This window comes from Muntiacus reevesi, chromosome 8, assembly GCF_963930625.1.
Source record: "Muntiacus reevesi chromosome 8, mMunRee1.1, whole genome shotgun sequence".
Taxonomy (NCBI): domain Eukaryota; kingdom Metazoa; phylum Chordata; class Mammalia; order Artiodactyla; family Cervidae; genus Muntiacus; species Muntiacus reevesi.
Window position 1 is genome coordinate 68,700,484 of NC_089256.1, and position 20,869 is coordinate 68,721,352.

The 20,869-nt window shown below is 38.3% G+C and overlaps 1 protein-coding gene across 6 annotated transcripts in view; it reads right to left on the minus strand.

The window, feature by feature from the left end:
* Positions 1-20,869, minus strand: part of NAALADL2 (N-acetylated alpha-linked acidic dipeptidase like 2) — a 1,500,734-nt gene that overhangs the window by 65,383 nt on the left and 1,414,482 nt on the right. For all 6 annotated transcript variants that reach the window (XM_065942422.1, XM_065942425.1, XM_065942424.1 and 3 more), the window contains one exon: positions 9,123-9,321. In XM_065942422.1, coding sequence (XP_065798494.1) covers positions 9,123-9,321 — 199 coding nt within the window. The remainder of the gene's footprint in view (positions 1-9,122; positions 9,322-20,869) is intronic.

Consider the following 20,869-nt stretch of genomic DNA (forward strand, 5'->3'; position numbering starts at 1 on the left):
GGCATCCTTTCTGCTTTGGCTCAGCCTCTTCATTCTTTCTGAAGCTATTTCTCTGCTCTTCCTCTGTAGCATATTAGACACCTAATATGTGTTCTTCTTTCAGTGTCATATCTTTTTGCCTTTTCATACTGTACATGGGGTTCTCAAGGCAAGGATACTGATTTGGCTTGTCATTCCCTTCAGTGGACTACATTTTACCAGGCCCTAACTAGCAGGGGAAATAGATGGGGAAACAGTGTCAGACTTTATTTTGGGGGACTCCAAAAATCACTGCAGATGGTGATTGCAGCCTTGAAATTAGAAGACTTTTACTCCTTGGAAGGAAAGTTATGACCAACCTATATAGCATATTAAAGAGCAGAGACATGACTTTGCCAACAAAGGTCCATCTAGTCAAGGCTATGGTTTTTCCAGTGGTCATGTGTGGATGTGAGAGTTGGACTGTGAAGAAGGCTGAGCGCTGAAGAATTGATGGTTTTGAACTGTGGTGTTGGAGAAGACTCTTGAGAGTCCCTTGGACTGCAAGGAGATCCAACCAGTCCATCCTAAAGGAGATCAGTCCTAGGTGTTCATTGGAAGGACTGATGCTGAAGCTGAAACTCCAATACTTTTGCCACCTCATGTGAAGAGTTGACTCATTTGAAAAGACCCTGATGCTGGGAGGGATTGAGGGCAGGAAGAGAAGGGGATGACAGAGGATGAGATGGCTGGATGGTGTCACTGACTCGATGGGCATGAGTTTGAGTAAACTCCAGGAGTTTGTGATGGACAGGGAGGCCTGATGTGCTGCGATTCATGGGGTTGCAAAGAGTCAGACATGACTGATCTGAACTGAACTGAACTGAACTAGCAGGGACATGCCCTTCAGCCACTCCACATAGCTGGATGACATGTCCGGCGCCCTTGTTGTCCCACTACTGATCCTTGTTGACCAGCTGTTGGAGGTTGCTCAGCACCATGGGGGCTGAGGCAGTAGCCCTGCCTTTAGTTTTTGTCAATTTGATTACTGTGCATATAGGCATGTTCCTTCTTGTATTTATCCTGCCTGGGACTCTCTGCTTTCTGGATTTAGTTGACTATTTCCTATCCAATGCTGGGGGGTTTTTGTTTATAATCTCTTCAAATATTTTCTCAGGTCCTTTCTCCTTTGGGACACCCTCCCCCCAATAATGCAAAGTTTGTGAGATTTAACCCCTGTGCCTCTGCAGGAGATCCTCCAGTACTAGCAGGTAGGTCTGGCCCATGCTCTTATGAGGCTACTCCTTTTTCCCTGGATCCTTATGTGCATGAGACTTTGTGTGGACCCTCCAAAAGTGGAGTTTCTGTTTCCACCAGTCCTGTGGAATTCCTGTGATCAAATACCACTGGTTTTCAAAGCCAAATTCTCTGGATTCTCCTTTTCCCATTGCCAGAACCCTAAGCCATGGAACCTGACATGCAATTCAGAACTTTCACTCCTGTGGAAGAACTTCTGTGGTATAATTATTTTCCAGTTTGTTCATCACCCAGCTGGTGAGTATGAGATTTGATTTTATTGCATTTACTCCTCTCCTACCGACTTGTTATTGCAGTTATTCCTCTCCTACCAACTTGTTATGGCTGCTTATCTTTGGATAGCGTTTTTGGTAGGTTCCAACCTTTATTTTCTTGATGGTTGTTCAGTAGTTAGTGATTCTCCTGTTTTCATAAAAATGAAGTGAGTTCTTGTCTTTCTCCTCCATAATCTTGTTTCCATCTCCAGTAGAGGTATTCTAAATCATGTAAGAAGCTGAGAAAATTCCCTTGGTGGTTGTGGCAGGAAAAAGTTAAATATCATGAAATTCTCCAGAATCTTCTTTATCAAAAAGCCCTAATCTCCAGACAAAAAACTTTGCCAGGGTGCAAGATTTTGTCAAAGGGTAATTGCTGTGATATTATTGCAATTTGGGGAAGGGAATTTCACCCCTCTCGAGCCTTCCTGTTTCATTATAGGATTAGCAATTCCACTCTTACGTTTTTACCCAAGAGATAATCCAAAGTTTTATGGCAAAGGAAGAAAGGCAATTGAATGGAAAAGAATATTTTTTTTCTACAAATAGTGCTGGCACAAGATATCCACATGCAAAAATAATGAATCCAGACAGTGATCTTATAAGTTTCACAAAAATTAATTGGAAATGGATCAGTGACCTAAAAATAAAACACCAATTATAAAATACCTAGAAGACAACATAGGAGAAAAATTTAGGTGTGTGACTCTGGATTTGATGGTGTGCTGTTAAATATAATACCAAAAGAATAATTGATAAAAAAAAATTGATGTTAGATTTCATTAAAATTTAAAACTTCTGCTCTGCAACTGTCACTCTTAAAATATATATATATTTGCAGCATTCATACCTGATAAAGTTTTGGCATCTAAAATATAAAAAGAAATCTTAAAAACTCAACAGTAAGGAAACATATAACTCAAAAGATAGGGAAAAGATATGAAAAAACACCTCACCAAAGAAGGTATACAGATAAACAGTAAATATATAAAATGATGCTCAACATCATATGTCATTAGAGAATTTCAGTTGAAAACAATGGGATAACATTACCCATCTCCTAAAATGAATGAACTTCACAATACTGACAACAGCAAATGCTAATGAGGAAGTGGAGCAACCAAAAGTCTTCCTTATTGCTAGTGGGAATGCAATATGGTACAGCCAGTTTGGAAGGCAGTTTGGCAGTTTCTTGCAAAACTATACAAAGGCTTATCATATGATCCAGCAGTTGTGCTTCTTGGTATTTACCCAAATGAGTTGGAAATGTACATCTGCACAAGAACCTGCCCACAGATGTACATTACAACTTAGTTTATAATTGTGAAAATTTGAAAGCAAATAAAATGTCCTCCAATTGGTGTATGGATTAACAAACTAGTACATCTGTGCAATGGAATATTGTTCAGTGATAAAGAGAAATTAATATGGAAGAAAAAAATGCATATTGCTTAGTCATGAGGCCTAAATGAGAAGGTTACATGCTGTATGATTGAAACTATATGACTTGGAGACAGTAAAAAGATCAGTGATTGCCAGAGGTGGAGGGAGGGATAGGTGGAACATAGATGTTTTTAGAGCAAAGAAACTATACTGTTATGATACTGAAATGATACTGAAATGGTGGCTGTGTGCCATTAAACATTTGTGAAAATCCATAGAATGTAAAGAACAAACAAAAATGAATCCTAATATAAACTATGAACTTTAGTTAATAATACATCAACATTGGTTCATCAACTGTAACACATGTACTACACTGCTATAAGATGTTAATAACAGGGAACTATGTGTTGGGAGCTATGTGTTTGTGCCTCTGAAGGATTGTATCAGAACTCTGTCCTTTCTGCTCAATTTTCCTCTAAACCTAAAACCACTCTATTTTTTACAAATATATACTTTATTGGAGAATGTATAGGTCACTGAATTGTACTGCTTAGTCCACCTTCGCTGAGAACTATAGGGAGCTAAAAGGAATCCAACAACAAAACACAGATGCCACAATATATCATCTGCAGATATGCCACTTCCCTGGAGCAGGAAAGCAGTCCATATTAAAACTATAATTAGAACTATAAAAAAGAAGGAGGGAGAGAAAAGATTAAGAAGTCTTAAGAAAATACATAATCTCCTCCTTACTCATGGCCACAAGTTAGACCTTGAATTGCTGAATTTTGATAGTAGTAATATTTTGTAGCAATATTTTGTAGTTTTCAACACACTTTCACTTTCACTTAGGTGGTCTCTGATCATATACATCATTGTGTCTGCTCCCCACTGCCAACCAATCTCAGTACCTCTAGAGCTCTTAGCACCTTTTTATTACACCACTACAGTCTATCATTGTGCTCTTTCTTATACCTCTTCCTCAGGATTGGTAGGATTCCCCTTGACTGTAGAGTTTGGGAGGGTTAATGCAGTGAATGTGCATTAAATCAGATTTTTAGAGGAAAAGGACTTTGGAAGTTACTTTTCTTAACAGATTTCCATACAGTTACATGGAGAGCAAAGATACTGAGTGCCTTAACTAACTGGCTGGAGAAATGGGCAGAGAGGAGACTCTTTCTACTACTCAACCCTGGTTCATCTGCCTAGCTCCATGTGAACCCTAAAATAAAATTCCCACAGCCACTGGTTGGTTAAATGTTCCCATTCTTCCTTAAAACCATCTCCCAAATTGGATTTGCTTTTCATTCCTGACAACAACATGCCAAATCAAATTCTCACCATTTCACGTGTTTCTTAAATCCACAGTTTCCCTAACTTCCCAGTTCCAGGACGCCCTATTTGGAAGACCAGATAAGTTAACACAGGTTTGTTAATAGTGTCTTTTGTGTAAAAAAAATAAAGCCCAAAGCTCTCAACAGAGCATGCATGGAACTCTATCACTTGATTCCTTCCTACGTTTCCATAATCATGAACCCAATAGCAATTCAGAAGACTCCACTTTCTGTGCTTCACTCCCCAGCACACCACACACAACTTCTCCTTGTGTCTCTCTATTCACTCTATCCTTCCATTTGTTAGTTAGTTTGAACTGCTATAACAGAACACTATATAATGAGTGAGTTATAAACACCACAAATATTATTTCCCACAGTTCTGGAGGCTGAGAAGTCCAAGATCAAGGTGCCGGCAGATTCCATGTCTGGTTAGAGGTTGCTTGGTGAACTATAGATGACTCTGTCTTCACGTAGCAGTATGGGTGAAGGAGGGTCCTTTTGTAAGGGTGCTAATCCCACTAATGAGAGTCCTCATGTGGCTCAGAGGTTAAAGTGTCTGCCTGCAATGCAGGAGACCCGGGTTTGATCCCTGGGTTGGGAAGATCCCCTGGAGAAGGGAAAGGCTACCCACTCCAGTGTTCTTGCCTGGAGAATCCCATGGATGGAGGAGAATGGTAGGCTGCAGCCCATGGGTCTGTACACGGACACGACTGAGCAACTTCACTTTCACTTTCACTTTTCAAGACCTAATTATCTCCTAAAGGCCCCATCTCCAAACATTATCATTAGGTCTCAACACAGAAATTTTGGGAAGACACAAACATTCAGTCTATAGCACTCCCAAATTTATCGGGTATCCTACCATTCCCTGAAGACCAGATAAATTTTTCCCTTCCTCTGTGAATTTTCTGACTGCCAGAAGGTAATTTCTCTCTTCTGTGAATCCCAACAGCACACCTTACCTGTAGCATTCATTGAGTACTTTGCATAAGTATTCGGGAAATTTATTATGATTTATATATTTTACCTCTTGAATTAAACTCCTTGAAGGTAGAGATCTTATATTGCCAGTTTTCTCCTCTAGTTACTGTGGGAAGCTAGTGGAGCTCCTAGAGGTGTAAGCAACTCCAGTAGCACAGACAGACTTTGGGACCTCAGTCTACAACAATCCTGAAAAACCTCTGAGAGGATCAGGCAGGAAAAACTGGACATTGTTCTGAGGCCTCAGAAATCAGGAAGCACACATTAGAGGATCACTGCTCTCAAGTGTTCATGGCAACTGAGAGGCAAAGAGTAGATTAAAGAGCGTCCCCACTTGTGCTCATGGTGACCCGATGGCCCAGCGACAGCTTCTGCTCCTGCTACCTGGGAACAAGATGCAGAATGAGACGTGGAGGCTCCATGCATCCCAGGGGAGCCCAGTCCACCCTGATGAACTTTAGGAAATCATGAGACACACTGAGGCATGTAGGATCTTAGTTTCCTGACCAGGAGTCAAACCTGCACCCCTGCAGTGGGAGTGTGGAGTCTTAGCCACTGGACCTCCAGGGAAGTCCCTCTAATGGTAGATTTAAAAAGAATGTTGTTCCAGTGATAGAGGCTGGGAGGCAACAGCAGTAATCTAGGACAGAGACCATCAAGATAGGAAGTAAGACAGAGATGGCAGGATGAGAGAAAAGGGACATACCAGGGAGATATTTAGGACATGAACTGCCAGACACTGGCATCCAGGAGTTTCAGTGGCATCACCTGTTGCATGGACATGAGCTTGGACTGACTGTACCATAATCAGGGATGTCAATTGTCCACTCGAACACAGACTTCCTGATAACCCGAAGTTCTGATGTGTAGTGCTTGGTAATTTCAAGCTAAAAAGGGCTTGATAATCAGCTGGCAAAATTCCTGATGTTTTTAATGTTTCTTGTGTGGGCCAGAACAAGAGAGCTCTGGCATATCACTGACTTGAATTCAGTGTTAAGCAATCCAGTTTTCAGTTCACTTAAATTTTATTCCTTTTATCCCTTCCTTCTTTGAATCTATTGACTATCTGTTTTTTTGCCATTTCTTCTAAGAATGACTCTGAAAGCCATTCCTAGGATTTTATGGACCTGGAGAAGAGACAGAAAGTTTGAAGGCAGAAAGAGAACTTGTGATTGAGGATGAGATGGTTGGATGGCATCACCAATTCAATGGATATCAATTTAGGCAAACTCTGGGAGATGGTGAAGGACAGGGAGGCCTGGTATGCTGCAGTCCGTGAAGCTGCAGAGAGTGACACAACTTGCAATGACTGAACAACAGCAATAACTCAAAACCAAAAGCCCCAAAAGTGAACTTGGTATAAATGTATGTTTTTATACTCATAACTAATGTTTTTCAAAGAGAAAATTTGGGGATAAACATTTGTAAAGAAGTTATCATAATAGAGTTCAGGGAACATTACAAAACAAAACAAAACAAAAATCCTCCCAAGAAACAGCAGTCAAGGATCAGAGGGCTTCAAAGGTAAGTCATGCCAAACAGTTAGAGAATATTTAGCACCTATCCTTCTGAAGCTAACACCTATTTTTTTCTGAAGTATTTCAAAATATTGCAGAGGAAGGAATACTTTCAAACACATTCTGTGAGGCCACCACCACTCTGATGCCAAAACCAGACAAAGATGCCACAGAAAAGCACAGGTTAATATCACTGATGAATATAGATGTAAAAATCCTCAACAAAACACTAGCAAACTGAATCCAACAATATGTTAAAATTATTATACTCCATGATCAAGTGGGATCCCAGGGTTGCAAGGCTTTTTCAATTTATCCACCAATTGAAACTACAATGAGATCTGCAGGTCAAAACTACAATGAGATATCACCTCACATGGGTCAGAATGGCCATCATCAAAACAGCTACAAACAGTCAATGCTGGAGAAGATGTGGAGAAAAGGAAACCCTCCTGCACTCTTGGTGGGAATGAAAATTGGTTCAGACACTATAGAGAACCATATGAAGGTTCCTTAAGAAACTAAAAATAGATCCAGCATATGATACAGCAGTCCCACTCCTGAACATATATATCTGGAAGAAACCATGATTTGAAAGGATACACACACCCCATGTTCATTGCAGTGTTGTTTACAATAGCCAAGACATGGAAGCCACCCAAATGTCCATTGATAGAGTAATAGAAAAAGAAGATGTGGTCCATATGTACAATGGAATACTTCTCAGCCATTAAAAAGACTAAAATAATGCCATTTGTAGCAACATGGATGTACCTGGAGACTATCATACTCACTTAAATGTCAAAGACATATATCTATGATATCACTTAAATGTGAAATCTAAAAAAAATGATACAAACTGACTTATTTACAAAATAAATTTGCCTAACCTAGGTCATGGTGCTCAATACTAACAACCTAAGTACGAAAGAGTTTGGAAAAGATGTGACTGAAATATGATTGAATCAATTTGATGTACACCTGAAACAAACACTTTGTTAATCAACTATTCTCCAACATAAAGTAAAATTAAAAAAAAAATTATTAGTAAAGTGAGAGACAGGATATTCTCTGAAGTCTGCTTTACTATTTTGGCAAGTCATTTAGCATTCTTGAGCCCAGTTTCCTCATCTGTAAAATGGAGACCCTAAGAATATCTGATTCATTGACCCTTTAGCCAGGATTAAATTAATTAATGCATGGAATGGGTTTAACATAGTATCTAAGACATATTAAGTAGTCAATGACTGTCACCAATTTAAAAAAAATTAAAATGTTTTATTTTTGGAAACTCTACTTGCCCTCTTTGTTTCATTTCTACTATTCCTGAGAACCAGAAAAACATGTATGTGCTTGTGTGATCCTCTAAGAGATTAAATTGAATATGGCAATGTTTTGTTAAAGTATTTGTTAAAATTGTGAAAGTATTTTCAGAAATCCCTCTATTGTGGTGATTTAACCAAATATGTCTCATAACCTGGTTTTTGCAACATTCCTATAAATTCCTCTCCCCCTGAAAATTTTGCTGTTGTTGCTCAGTCACTAAGTCATGTCCAACTCTTTGCAACCCCATGGACTGTAGCACGCCAAGCTCCTTTGTTCTCCACTAACTCTGGGACTTTGCACAAATCCATGTCTATTGAACATGAATTAACATGTCTATTAAACATATTTAATTCCCTCTTAAAATGTAAATAGTTTCTAGAATTAAACACAAAGTTGTAAACATAGACTTACTAGGATAAAAACATAGGCTTATCTCCTGATTCAGTATTTCTCCCAACACAACCTATAACGCATTTAGTTTTTCAGTAGCTATATCTCATTTGATTCATATTGAATTTAATGTAAAAATTCTTAGTCATTTTCTAGATGATACCGCTAACTAGTATCATGTGTTATGCTCCATTAAGTCGCTTCAATCATGTCCGACTCTTTGCAACCCCATGGACTACAGCCCACCAGGCTCCTCTGTCCATGGAATTCTACAGGCAAGAATACTGGAGTGTGTTGCCATTCTCTCTCCAGTGAATCTTCCCAACCTAGGGATCAAACCCTTGTCTCTTATGTCTCCTGCATTGGCAGGCATGTTCTTTATCACTGGCATCATCTGGGAAGCCCAACTAGTAGTATCATAGATATAGATAATATCCATATCTACAAATAATATCAATATCTACAGATATGAAGTTGAACTTTGCTTTGAGCGGAGGAGAATGAGCCTCAAATTGTAGATAAAATAACTACTTCATATTAAAAACAAACAAAAAAACAGTCTTATGTTCACAGAAGGTACATGTCATATTCTGAAAGTTAAACACAAGTATTTAATTAAGAGGCATGAAAATAGCAAACTTGAGCAAATTTCCTACCTGTAAAACCCTGGGGGTGCATGCTGCACTAGGAAGCTCTTCTCCATGTTCTGGAGAATATCATTCAGCATCCGCACACGGATGGGAGCTCTTTCCTTGGGGTCATTAGCAGGACGCATCTCATCTGACTGAAAGAATTCAGCCCTCTCCCGCAGGCGTGAGGCCAGGGCTAGCAGTTGAGGGGTGTTGGTTTGATCACCTGGTAAAGATAAGTAGGCCAATCATAGATCAGAGCATCTCAAAGACACAATATAAACATTTTATAATCATGATGTCAAAAGGAAGATTCGCCATCAATTCAACTTTTAAAATCTTTCCACCAAAAATATTCTAATGCATTCTACTAAGAGTATTAAATTTATTACTACTGCGTGTTAGTCACTCAGTCATATCTGCCTCTTTGGGAAACCCATGAACTGTAGCCCACCAGGCTTCTCTGACCATAGGATTCTCCAGGCAAAAGTATTGGAGTGGGTTGCCATTTCCTTCTCCAGGGAATTTTCCCAACCTAGGGATCAAACCCAGGTCTCCTGCATTGTGAGCAGATTCTTTACCATCTGAGCCACCAAGGAAACCCACTGCTGATAATAATACCTCCAGTAAATAGAAACTGATTATTGACAGAATGCAACCTTCTCAACACTGTCAAGTCATTTGACACGACACTTCACACAATTATCTCATTTAATATTCACCAAGCCTTGTATTGGCATGTTCATTCCATAGAAGCTGAGAGTTAAGGTAAGCAAACTGCCATAGATCATCAAGCAAGTAAGTGACAGGTAAGAATTAGAAGCCTGATCTTTCTGACTCAAAAATTCATGCTCTTAATGGAATATCCTGTGTTTCATGGAAAAAAAAAATTGTAAAGGAATTATCTTCTCTTCTGAGTATATGAAATATGTTACCCTATGTTGTTGTGTGTCTACTGGGGTCTTTTTGCTTTACTAGAGTATTCCTGTAATCGAAGCTGAAATACACCTTTGATCTGAAAATACACTAAAATCTATCCTATGTAATGTTTGTATTGCTTTCCTTTTGAGATGATTTTTGTTTGTTTGTTTTTCTATCTGTTTGCATAACTTACTGGAAGTCATTCTGATATGAATCATGGTAGCAAAAGGATCTAAGGATGCTCCTTTGACTAAGGGAAAGGCATATAGTAACTATGCTACCAAACCCTAGAATCAGACCACTTGAGTTCAAATCCCTGCTCTACCACATGGTATAATAGCTTTGTGATGCTGGGTTATTTTGCCTCAATGTCCTCATGGGAAATGAACATATAGTAGTACTTGCTTTATAGATTTTTTTTAAAGAGAGTTAAATAATTAATACTTGTAAAGTACTCCCCAACAGGTAAGCAGTTCCTAGCTGGTGCTTAAACTTCTTTAAAAAGCATTCTCTTATCATGCCATGCGGGGGCCTTCCATCATCTTCCAGATAGCCCCCCATTAGAGGCAGTCTTTGACACCATTGACTATTGCCTCACCACTTCTCAGCCTAACTACAACTGACTCCAACAAGGGCAGCCCTGCACTACAGAGGGTTACAAGTCAACACACTGAAATGAACCTGGTAAATCTCAACTGACAATCCTGACAGCATGGCATCAAGATAAGTAGGTGGAAGACTGAAAGAGACCTCATGGAATCTTTGCCTGGGAAAGCCTCTGCAGAAGGAAAGGCCACAAAGGGACTCTTTCTCCAAGTGAAGTCTAAGGTAAGGATCACCAGCTTACAAAGAACCTGGGTTTTGTGAAAATGCAGATTCCTAGACCTTCTGAATTTCTCTAGGGCCCAGGAACCACAATTTCAACATGCTACTCAGACTATTCCTTATATCTCAATGTTTAAGAAGCACTGTAGAGAGGTTGTGTGCTAAGAAAATGAAAAGTAGATTAAAATCATAACTGTAGTATAAAATATGTCTGTCACAGAATTATTAATACCAACCTTTAACATAGTGATCTTTATTTCCTCTCACCTTCATTTGATGTGAATGATTTTATATGTCAATTTCATTATAACCCAGCATAGTTCTGACACTCAGTAATTGTTTACTGACTAAATAAAGTATATTCAATATTTTTAGAAAAACATCTAATAAAAAATGACAACTATGTAAAGAAATAAGTGGTTTTTATGAAGGCTACAATGAAAGAGCTTTCCTTGTAGCTCTCTGTTCACTGAAATTAACAATATGAATAAAATCAGTTATAGGAGTTCACAGGGTTTTGACATTTGATATTTTCAATGTGTGTTCCACATTAATTAGTAATCTTGCTTGATTTCAAAACAAAACTTGAGGATGCAAGCAGATATTTTTGCTCATTGAGAATATCCAACCTCTTAAGAAACAATATTAATAACAACAATTTATGAAGATATGGTTTCTCTTAAATTATTAAATTATCATAATATTAACATGGAAAACCTATAGGTGATATCTTTTTGCACAAGGAACGAAAAAGAAGGATAAAGGCACATTTGGATTATACTAGAATTGAAAGACTGAACAACAGAGAAAACTAGTTTCACATCCTTAAGAGTCTTCCACTTAAGAAAGAAAAATCTCTTCTGATCTAACATACACCACAGAATTGAAGACATTACCACTGAATCAAGTGAGACAAATTGTACCATTCTACCTTATTTGGCCTTAAATGAATTTATCTTTCATGATGGTGCAGGTAGAGAAAATTGACAGCTTTAGGAACTGGTTGGTTTCAGAAAGGACCCTGATAGTGGAAACTTGCCACCACAGCTTACCCTGTGCATTACTTCAAGGATATGAGGTTACAGATTGAAAAGTAGCTTTACTCCCAGAGGTTCACTCAATCATTTTGATATATAACTGATGTTCCAAAGATTCCTAATAGTCATTTCTATGATCCCAAATGATTGTCTTTTGTGATCCTTAGGATGAATACCTGAATGCCAGCTCTGTGTGGGAAGAGATCTTTCTCTGTTTCATTCACTGTCATTAGGTGTCATTTCCCAGCACTTAAAACTGTGCCTGACAAACCACAATGAATGAATGTGTGAATTATATATTGTGATCATAGCATCTGCAATATTTTAGCTTTATCTTCATTGTCTCTCTTTTCCTTGACTGAAAAGAACCCCACACAAACAGCAAATATGTTTTCTCTCTTTGTATCTCTGTACCTTAGCACAATACCTGATATATGGCAGTCATTTACTAAAAATCTTGTTGAGTATATATTGAATTGTAAACTCCAGGAGTTGGTGATGGACAGGGAGACCTGGCGTGCTGCGATTCATGGGGTCGCAGAGAGTCGGACACGACTGAGCGACTGAACTGAACTGAACTGAAGATAATGTCTTATTTGAGATTCAGTATTATATTGAATTATGACTACAAAATCATTCAGAAAGATATTTAGTGCATGATGAACATCAACAAGTGCTATTTCTTTTACTTTCTTACTAAATATCAAAAATAGTTGCATAAAAGGGAACAAAAATTAAAAAGTTATTTTAGGGTAAATATAGGTTAAATTAAACTAAACAGAATTTAAATTCTACTGATAACTACCCCCAAAACTAAGACTATAAAAAAACAAAAAACAAAACAAACAAACAAAAAAAACCTTCATTTAAGGCACAGTGAATGTCAGAGAACTAATTGAGGTTCTTAACATTTCGAGTTTAATAATCCTTTTGACCAAACAAAATGAACTGGGAGCTAGAGATTTCTGTCAGGATAGATACAATTAGCCTGAAGTTTCACATAATATATGGCATCTGAAGACCAGGGCTTGGTATAAAGAAAATATAAGAGCCTGGTTTATTTAATTACCATCAATGTGGACATGAACAGATTATTTAATATTGATGTTCTCCAGCTTCCTTGGGGAAATGGTCATTTTACTTTCTACATATTTAAGTCACTATATTATAAACACAAGTTACTCTTGGTATTATCAGGGCACATAAACTAAATACAAATTAGTACCAAGTCATTTGCTCCAGGCATGCACAAAATACTTAAACAGCTTTGCTAATGATTTTATTCTCATAGACATTATTTCTTATCATTTCCCCCAACTCATGCATCTCCTCCCTGCTACTGTATCACACTTCTCCCCTTATACACTTTCATAAGGATTCCCAATTTTATTTTGCAGTGCCTCTGAATCTGGAGCTAATTTTTCTTTCCACGGGCTGGCATCCCAAACCTCTGAAGAACAAGGAAAGGGGTAATATGAAGGGTAAAAGACTTAGGGAGTGATCAAGATGGCAGAGTAGTAGGACATGAAGCTCACCTTCTCCCACATATATATCAAAAATACATCTATATGTAGAACGATCCTCCCAGAATATCTACTGAACACTGGAAGAAGACCTCAGACTACTGAAGGACCAAGAAAATCTCCATGTAACCAGGTATGAAAAAAGATTAAAAAAAACCAAACAAAAACAAAGAAGTTGGGTCACAAGCTGTGCCCCTGGGAAAGAGCTGGGAAAGAGGAAAGGTTCCTGCACCTAGAGAAGCCCTTCACCGTCAGGAAGGTTGGCTGGGACAGAAGGGGGGCTTCTGGGCCTCAGAGGAGAGCCCGGCAGCCTGTCGGTGGCAGCCGGAGCAGAGGGAACACTGCCCAGATGGTGCCCTGCCCCGCACTCCCCAGCCTGACACGCGCGTCTGCCAGCGCTGGAGGGGGATGGATGCTGGGACTTGGACTTTGGGGATCAGACCTGGGGAAAGGACTGAGGTTGACTGTGTTGAGACAGACTGAGGGAGTGGGAATCCTGTGAAACTGTGGCTGGTGGCTATACGAAGAGGACACCTGGGCCTCCTTACAGGCCAGTCACCATCGTTTGGAGGGCATGGGGAGAATGAGGTAAGATTGTAGCCTTTTCCCTCCGTGCCTACAGTGGGCAGGACACTGCCTTCCTTGGCTCCAAAGGGGGATGCCAAGAGTGGTCACAGGCCACCAGTGTCTCCTTCCTAGACTCCAGGAGTGGTCACAAGCTATACCCACCCCCACTGCGTGCCCAGGGGTGTGCCTGAACTGCCACCACTGAGAACCCCAGGACTGGACACTGGGCACTGCATCTGCTTAACTCCTATCAAGGGGATAATAACCAGCTCACACTGAGGAAAGAGAAGACAGGCTACTGTACTAAAAACAGCGCTTGCATCAAATGTACTAAACCCAAACAAGCTACACAGGAACAGTCCCACACATAAATAGCCCTCCAAAACCACGGTAGATAATTATTTCTCCTAAACTCACAGAGTAGGAGAAATGTAAGGAAAATGAAGAAGCAAAAGCACTACTCCCAGTTAAAAGGCCAAGAGAGTTCCCCTGAGAGAACAAATGATGAAACAGACCTCTTCAGTCTAATACACTGGTTTCTAGAAGGAGACAATGAGAATACTGAAGGAATTAAGAAAGTGTATCAAAAGAAATTCAAACTATTGTGGGGAAAAAAAAAGGAACTAGAAACTATAATAGGAACCAAGAAAAATTAGAAAATTCATTTGCAGAGACAGAAGCTGAGCTGAAGGCAATGGGTAGCAGAATGAAAAATGCAGAAGAACGAACAAGTGACCTGAAAGATAGAATAAAGGAAATCACCCAATAAGGACAGAAGATAGAAAGTCAAATTAATAAAAAGACCCAGAGGAATCAGGGGGAGAGGGAGGTGGGAGGGGGGATTGGGATGGGGAATACATGTAAATCCATAGTTGATTCATGTCAATGTATGACAAAACCCACTGCAATGTTGTGAAGTAGTTAGCCTCCAACTAATAAAAATAAATGAAAAAAAAAGTGCTGATTAGCCTACCAAAAAAAAAAAATTAAAGCAATATGAAAGATCTATGAGATAATATAAAGCATGCCGACCTATGCTTAATAGGGATTCCAGAAGAGAAAGAGAAAAAGAGATAAAAAATATATTTAAATAAATAATGACTGAACGCTTCCTAAACCTAAAGAAGGAAACAAATACCGAGGAAGCAGAGAAGGTCCCAAACAGACCTACAACAAGTCATATTATAGTTAAAGTTTGGAAAAATTAGAGAGTATTCTAAAGGCAACAAGATAAAAACAAAAGAGTTGATTACAAGGGATCCCCCATAAGACTGTCAGGTGACTTCTCCTCAGAAATGTTGTAGGCCAGAATGGAGTGGGCAAGATACACTCAAAATCCTGAAAGGGAAAAATCTGCAACCTAGGATACTCTATCAGCAAGATTATCATTTAGAATAGGAAGAGAGATAAAGATTTTCTCAGACAAGCAAAACTATTCTAAAGGAAATACTGAAAGGTCTTTCTCTAAATATAAAATAAGGAAGAATCTACAGGGAAGAGAAAATTACAATTGGAAAATAAATCACTTAAGTCAGTACAAAGATTAAAAAAATCAAATTTTCTGTGAAAGTAATGATAATCATTATAAACAGCAAAAGGACGAACATAAAGATATAAAAGAGGACATCAAAATCATAAAATATGGGGGAGGAGAGTAAGAAAATGCAGGGTATTTCCCCCCCTAGAATGTGTTTGAGACTATATGACTAACAGTCTTGGGCAAGTAGATATAGTAAGGAATTAACATAATCGAAAAACAGGGTAACCACAAATCAAAAATATACAAAAAATTCACTAAAACCAAAAAGAAAAGAACATAAATATAATACAAAAGAAAATCATTAAACCACAAAAGAAAAAAGGGACAGAGAAGAAATGTAAAGTCAATGGAAAAACAAACCTCAAAGCGGCAATAAATACATACTTACCAATAATTACTTTAAATGTCAACGTACTACATGCTCCAAGCAAAGCACACAGAGTGTCATACTGGATAATAAAAAAAAGGAAGAAAGAAAAAGCAAGAGTCTACAATATGCTGCCTACAAGAGATCCACTTTAGGGTAAAGGACACACATATATTAAAAGTGACGAAATGGAAAAAGATGTTTCGAACAGAAGTGAGATGAGATCAGGGGTTTTAGTACTTATGTCAGACAAAATAGACTTTAAAACAAAACCCATAAGGAAAGATAAAGAAGGACACTATATAATGATAAAAGAATCAATACAAGAAGAGGATTTTATGCTGATTAATATAAACCTAATATGAGTACCCAAATACATGAAACAATACTAATAAACATAAAGGGATAAACTGAAAGCAGCACAGTAAATAGTAGGAGATCCTAACACCTCACTTACATCAATGGACAGATCTTAGAGACAGAGATCAGTAAGGCAACAGATTCTAAATTATACAATGGAACAGTTAGACCTAATTATATTTTCAGGACATTACATCCAAAAAAGGAGAATACAAATTCTTTTCAAGTGCACATGAGAGATTTTCTACAATTGACCACTTACTAGTGTACAAAACAATCATCAACAAATTTAAGAGTATACAAATTATCTCAAGCATCTTTTCTGATCACAATGGTATGAAATTAGAAATCAACTACAAAAAAAGAAATGAGAAAAAAGCAATTACATGGAGACTAAAAGCATCATGCTAAAAAACTATCAATTTGATGATGAAATCAAAGAGAAAATTTAAAACACTTTGAGACATATGACAATGAAAACACAGCCATACAAAATCTATGGTGTGCAGCAAAAACTGTTCTTAGAGAGAAGTTCATGGTGAAACAGGTCTTCCTCAAAAAAAACAGGAAAAATCTCAAATGAACAAACCTATCACTTAACTTGAAAAAGAACAAGCAAAAACACAAGTTGCAGAATGAAGGAAATAATAAAGATCAGAGAGGAAATAAATTAAGATCAAAAATAGAAAAAACTTCAATAAAACCAAGAGCTGGTTATCTCTAAGGATAAACAAGATTGGCAAGTCTCTGGCCAGGCTTACTAAGAAGATAAGAGAGAGAATTCAGATAAACAAAATAAGATATGAAGGAGACATAACAATTGATACTTCAGAAATAAAAAATAAAATAATAAGGAAATATTATGAACACATATATATAAAAAAACTGACAAGCTAGAAGAAATGGGCAAGTTTCTAGAAATACACAGCTTACCAAAATTGAATCAAGAATGCATAATTTGAACAGACTGATCATTAAAAGTCAAATAGAATCTGTAATTTAAAAACTCCCACTGGCAATTTGTTGTATGACTCAGGGAACTCAAACAAGAATTCTGTAACAACCTAGGGGGGTGAGATGGGGAGGGAGGTTCAAGAGGGAGGGGACATATGTATTATATCTATGGCTGATTCATGTTGAGGTTTGGCAGAAACCAACACAATTCTGTCAAGCAAATATAATTCAATTATAAAAATAAATTAAAAAAAGAAACTCCCTATAAATAAAAGTCCAAAACCAGATGACTTTACAGGCAAATTCTGCCAAACATTCATTGAAGAACTTATACTAATCCTTCTCAAACTCTTCCAAAATATTGAAGAGGAAGGAACACTCCCAAGGATACCAAAACCAAAGACATCACTGAAAAATAACATTATAGGCCAGTATCTTTGATAAATATAGATGTAAAAATTCTCAATAAAATATTAGCAAACTGAATCCAACAACACATAAAAAAGATCATATACAAAAACCAGGTAGGATACATTCCACATTCATTGGAGGATTAAACATCCACAAATAAATCAGTGTGACACATTACATAAACAAAAATCACATGATCACCTCAATACATGCTGGAAAAGTCTTTGAAAAAAATTCAATATCTATTCATGACAAAAGCTCTTAACAAAGTGGATACAGAGGGAATGCATCTCAAGATAGTAAAAGCTACTTATGACAAACCCACAGCCAATATAATACTAAACTGAGGCTGGGATCGCGCAGGGCAGAATACGCGCCGCACCCGGGGAGAGAGCGCCCGTCAAGCGCCTGGCTGCCTGAGCCACTCGGGCGGCGTAGGGACAAAACGCAGGCGCAGCCTTGTGTTCCGCGCTTTTGTGGAACACCCGAGGGCTGGAACCGTGCGCAGCGCGGGGCGCGCTCCATATAGAGCAGCTGGGAGCCTGAGCAGCGCAGACGGAGAAAACAGCGCCAGCCCCTCCCCACAGCGCCAGCCCCGCCCCGCAGCGCGACGGAACTAGCTACCTGAATAAGAGTCCACCTCCGCCCACCTGTGTCAGGGCGGAAATGAGGCTCTGAAGAGACCGGCAACAGAAGCGAAATAAACAAAGGGAACCGCTTCAGAAGGGACCGGTGCAACAGATTAAAATCCCTGTAGAAAACACTGAATACACTGGAAGGGCCTGTAGATATCGAGAATTGTAGCTGGAACGAGGAGCTATCTGAAACTGAGCCGAACCCACACTGACCTCAACAACTCCAGAGAAATTCCTAGATATATTTTTACTTTGTTTTTTTAAGTAAGAAAAAAATTTTTTTTTCTCTTTTATTTTCCTTTAAAATTCCCTATTACTCCCCCATTACTCCTTAACTTTCATTTTCATATATTTTTATGATTTTTTTAATTAGGGAGAAACTTTTTCTTTCTTTCTTTTTTTTTTTTCTTCTTTATTTTTCTTCTTCTCTTCTATTTTCTATTTTTCTTTTTCTCTTATTTCTTTTAAAGTCCTCTAGTACTCCTCTACTACTCCTTAATTTTCATTTTCAATACACTATAACTTTACAGAAAAAAAAAAAGAAGAGAAGCCCTATTTTTAAACCGAACTTCATATATATTTCTAAAATTTTTTTGTGTGTGTTTCAGTTTTTGTTTTTAATATAGTATTTTTAAGAGCCTAACCTCTATTCTAGATTTTTAATTTTTGTTTTTCAGTATATGATATAAATTGTGAACATTTAAGAATCCAATATTCAGTTCCCATTTTTATTCAGGAGTGTGTTGATTATTCTCTCCCAATCTTGACTGTCTGTTTTCTACCTCAGAACACCTCTATTTCCTCCTTTCCCTTTCTCTTCCCAATCCAATTCTGTGAATTTTTGTGGGTGTCTGGGCTACAGAGAACACTCTGGGAACAGACAACTGCGTAGATCTGTCTCTCTCCTCTTGAGTCCCCCTTTTTCTCCTCTTGCTCATCTCTATCTCCCTCCTCCCTCTCCTCTTCTTCATATAACTCTGTGAACCTCTCTGGGTGTCCCTAATGGGGGAGAATCTTTTCACCATTAACCTAGAAGTTTTATTACCAGTGCTGTATAGTTGGAGAAGTCCTGAGACTACAGGAAGAATAAAACTGAAATCCAGAGGCAGGAGACTTAAGCCCAAAACCTGAGAACACCAGAAAACTCCTGACTACATGGAACTTTGAGTAATAAGTGACCGTCCAAAAGCCTCCATACCTACACTGAAACCAACCACCACCCAAGAGCCAATAAGTTTTAGAGCAAGACATACCACGCAAATTCTCCAGCAACACAGGAACATAGCCCTGAACGTCAACATACAGGCTGCCCAAGGTCACACCTAACACATAGACCCATCTCAAAACTCATTACTGGGCACTCCATTGCTCTCCAAAGAGAAGAAATCAAGTTCCATGCACCACAACACCGACACAAGCTTCGCTAACCAGGAAACCTTGACAAGTCAATAGTCCAACCCCACCCACTGGGTAAAACCTCCACAATAAAAAGGAACCACAGACCTCCAGAATACAGAAAGCCAACTCCAGACACAGCAATTATACAAGATGAAAAGGCAGAGAAATACCCAACAGATAAAGGAACATGAAAAGTGCCCACCAAGTCAAACAAAAGAGGAGGAGATAGGGAATCTATCTGAAAAAGAATTTAGAATAATGATAATAAAAATGTTCCAAAATCTTGAAAACAAAATCGAGTTACAGCTAAATAGCCTGGAGACAAAGATTGAAAAGGTGCAAGAAATGTTTAATAAAGACCTAGAAGAAATAAAAAAGAGTCAATTAAAAATGAATAATGCAATGAATGAGATCAAAAACACTCTGGAGAGAACCAAGAGTAGAATAATGGAGACAGAAGATAGGATAAGTGAGGTAGAAGATAAAATGGTGGAAATAAATGAAGCAGAGAGGAGAAAAGAAAAAAGGATCAAAAGAAATGAGGACAACCTCAGGGACCTCTGGGACAATGTGAAACGCCCCAACATTCGAATCATAGGAGTCCCAGAAGAAGAAGACAAAAAGAAAGGCCATGAGAAAATACTCGAGGAGATAATAGCTGACAACTTCCCTAAAATGGGGAAGGAAATAGCCACCCAAATCCAAGAAACCCAGAGGATTTATCCTGTCCCAAACAGGATAAAACCAAGGTGAAACACCCCAAGACACATATTAATCAAATTAACAAAGATCAAACACAAAGAACAAATACTAAAAGCAGCAAGGGAGAAACAACAAATAACACACAAAGGGATTCCTATAAGGATAATAGCTGATCTATCAACAAAAACCCTTCTATCAATAGAAGGGAATGGCAGGACATACTTAAAGTAATGAAAGAGAATAACCTACAACCTAGATTACTGTACCCAGCAAGGATCTCATTCAGATATGAAGGAGAATTCAAAAGCTTTACAGACAAGCAAAAGCTGAGAGAATTCAGCACCACCAAACCAGCTCTTCAACAAATGCTAAAGGATCTTCTCTAGACAGGAAATGCAGAAAGGTTGTATAAACATGAACTCAAAACAACAAAGTAAATGGCAACGGGACCACACCTATCAATAATTACCTTAAATGTAAATGGGTTGAATGCCCCAACCAAAACACAAAGATTGGCTGAATGGATACAAAAAC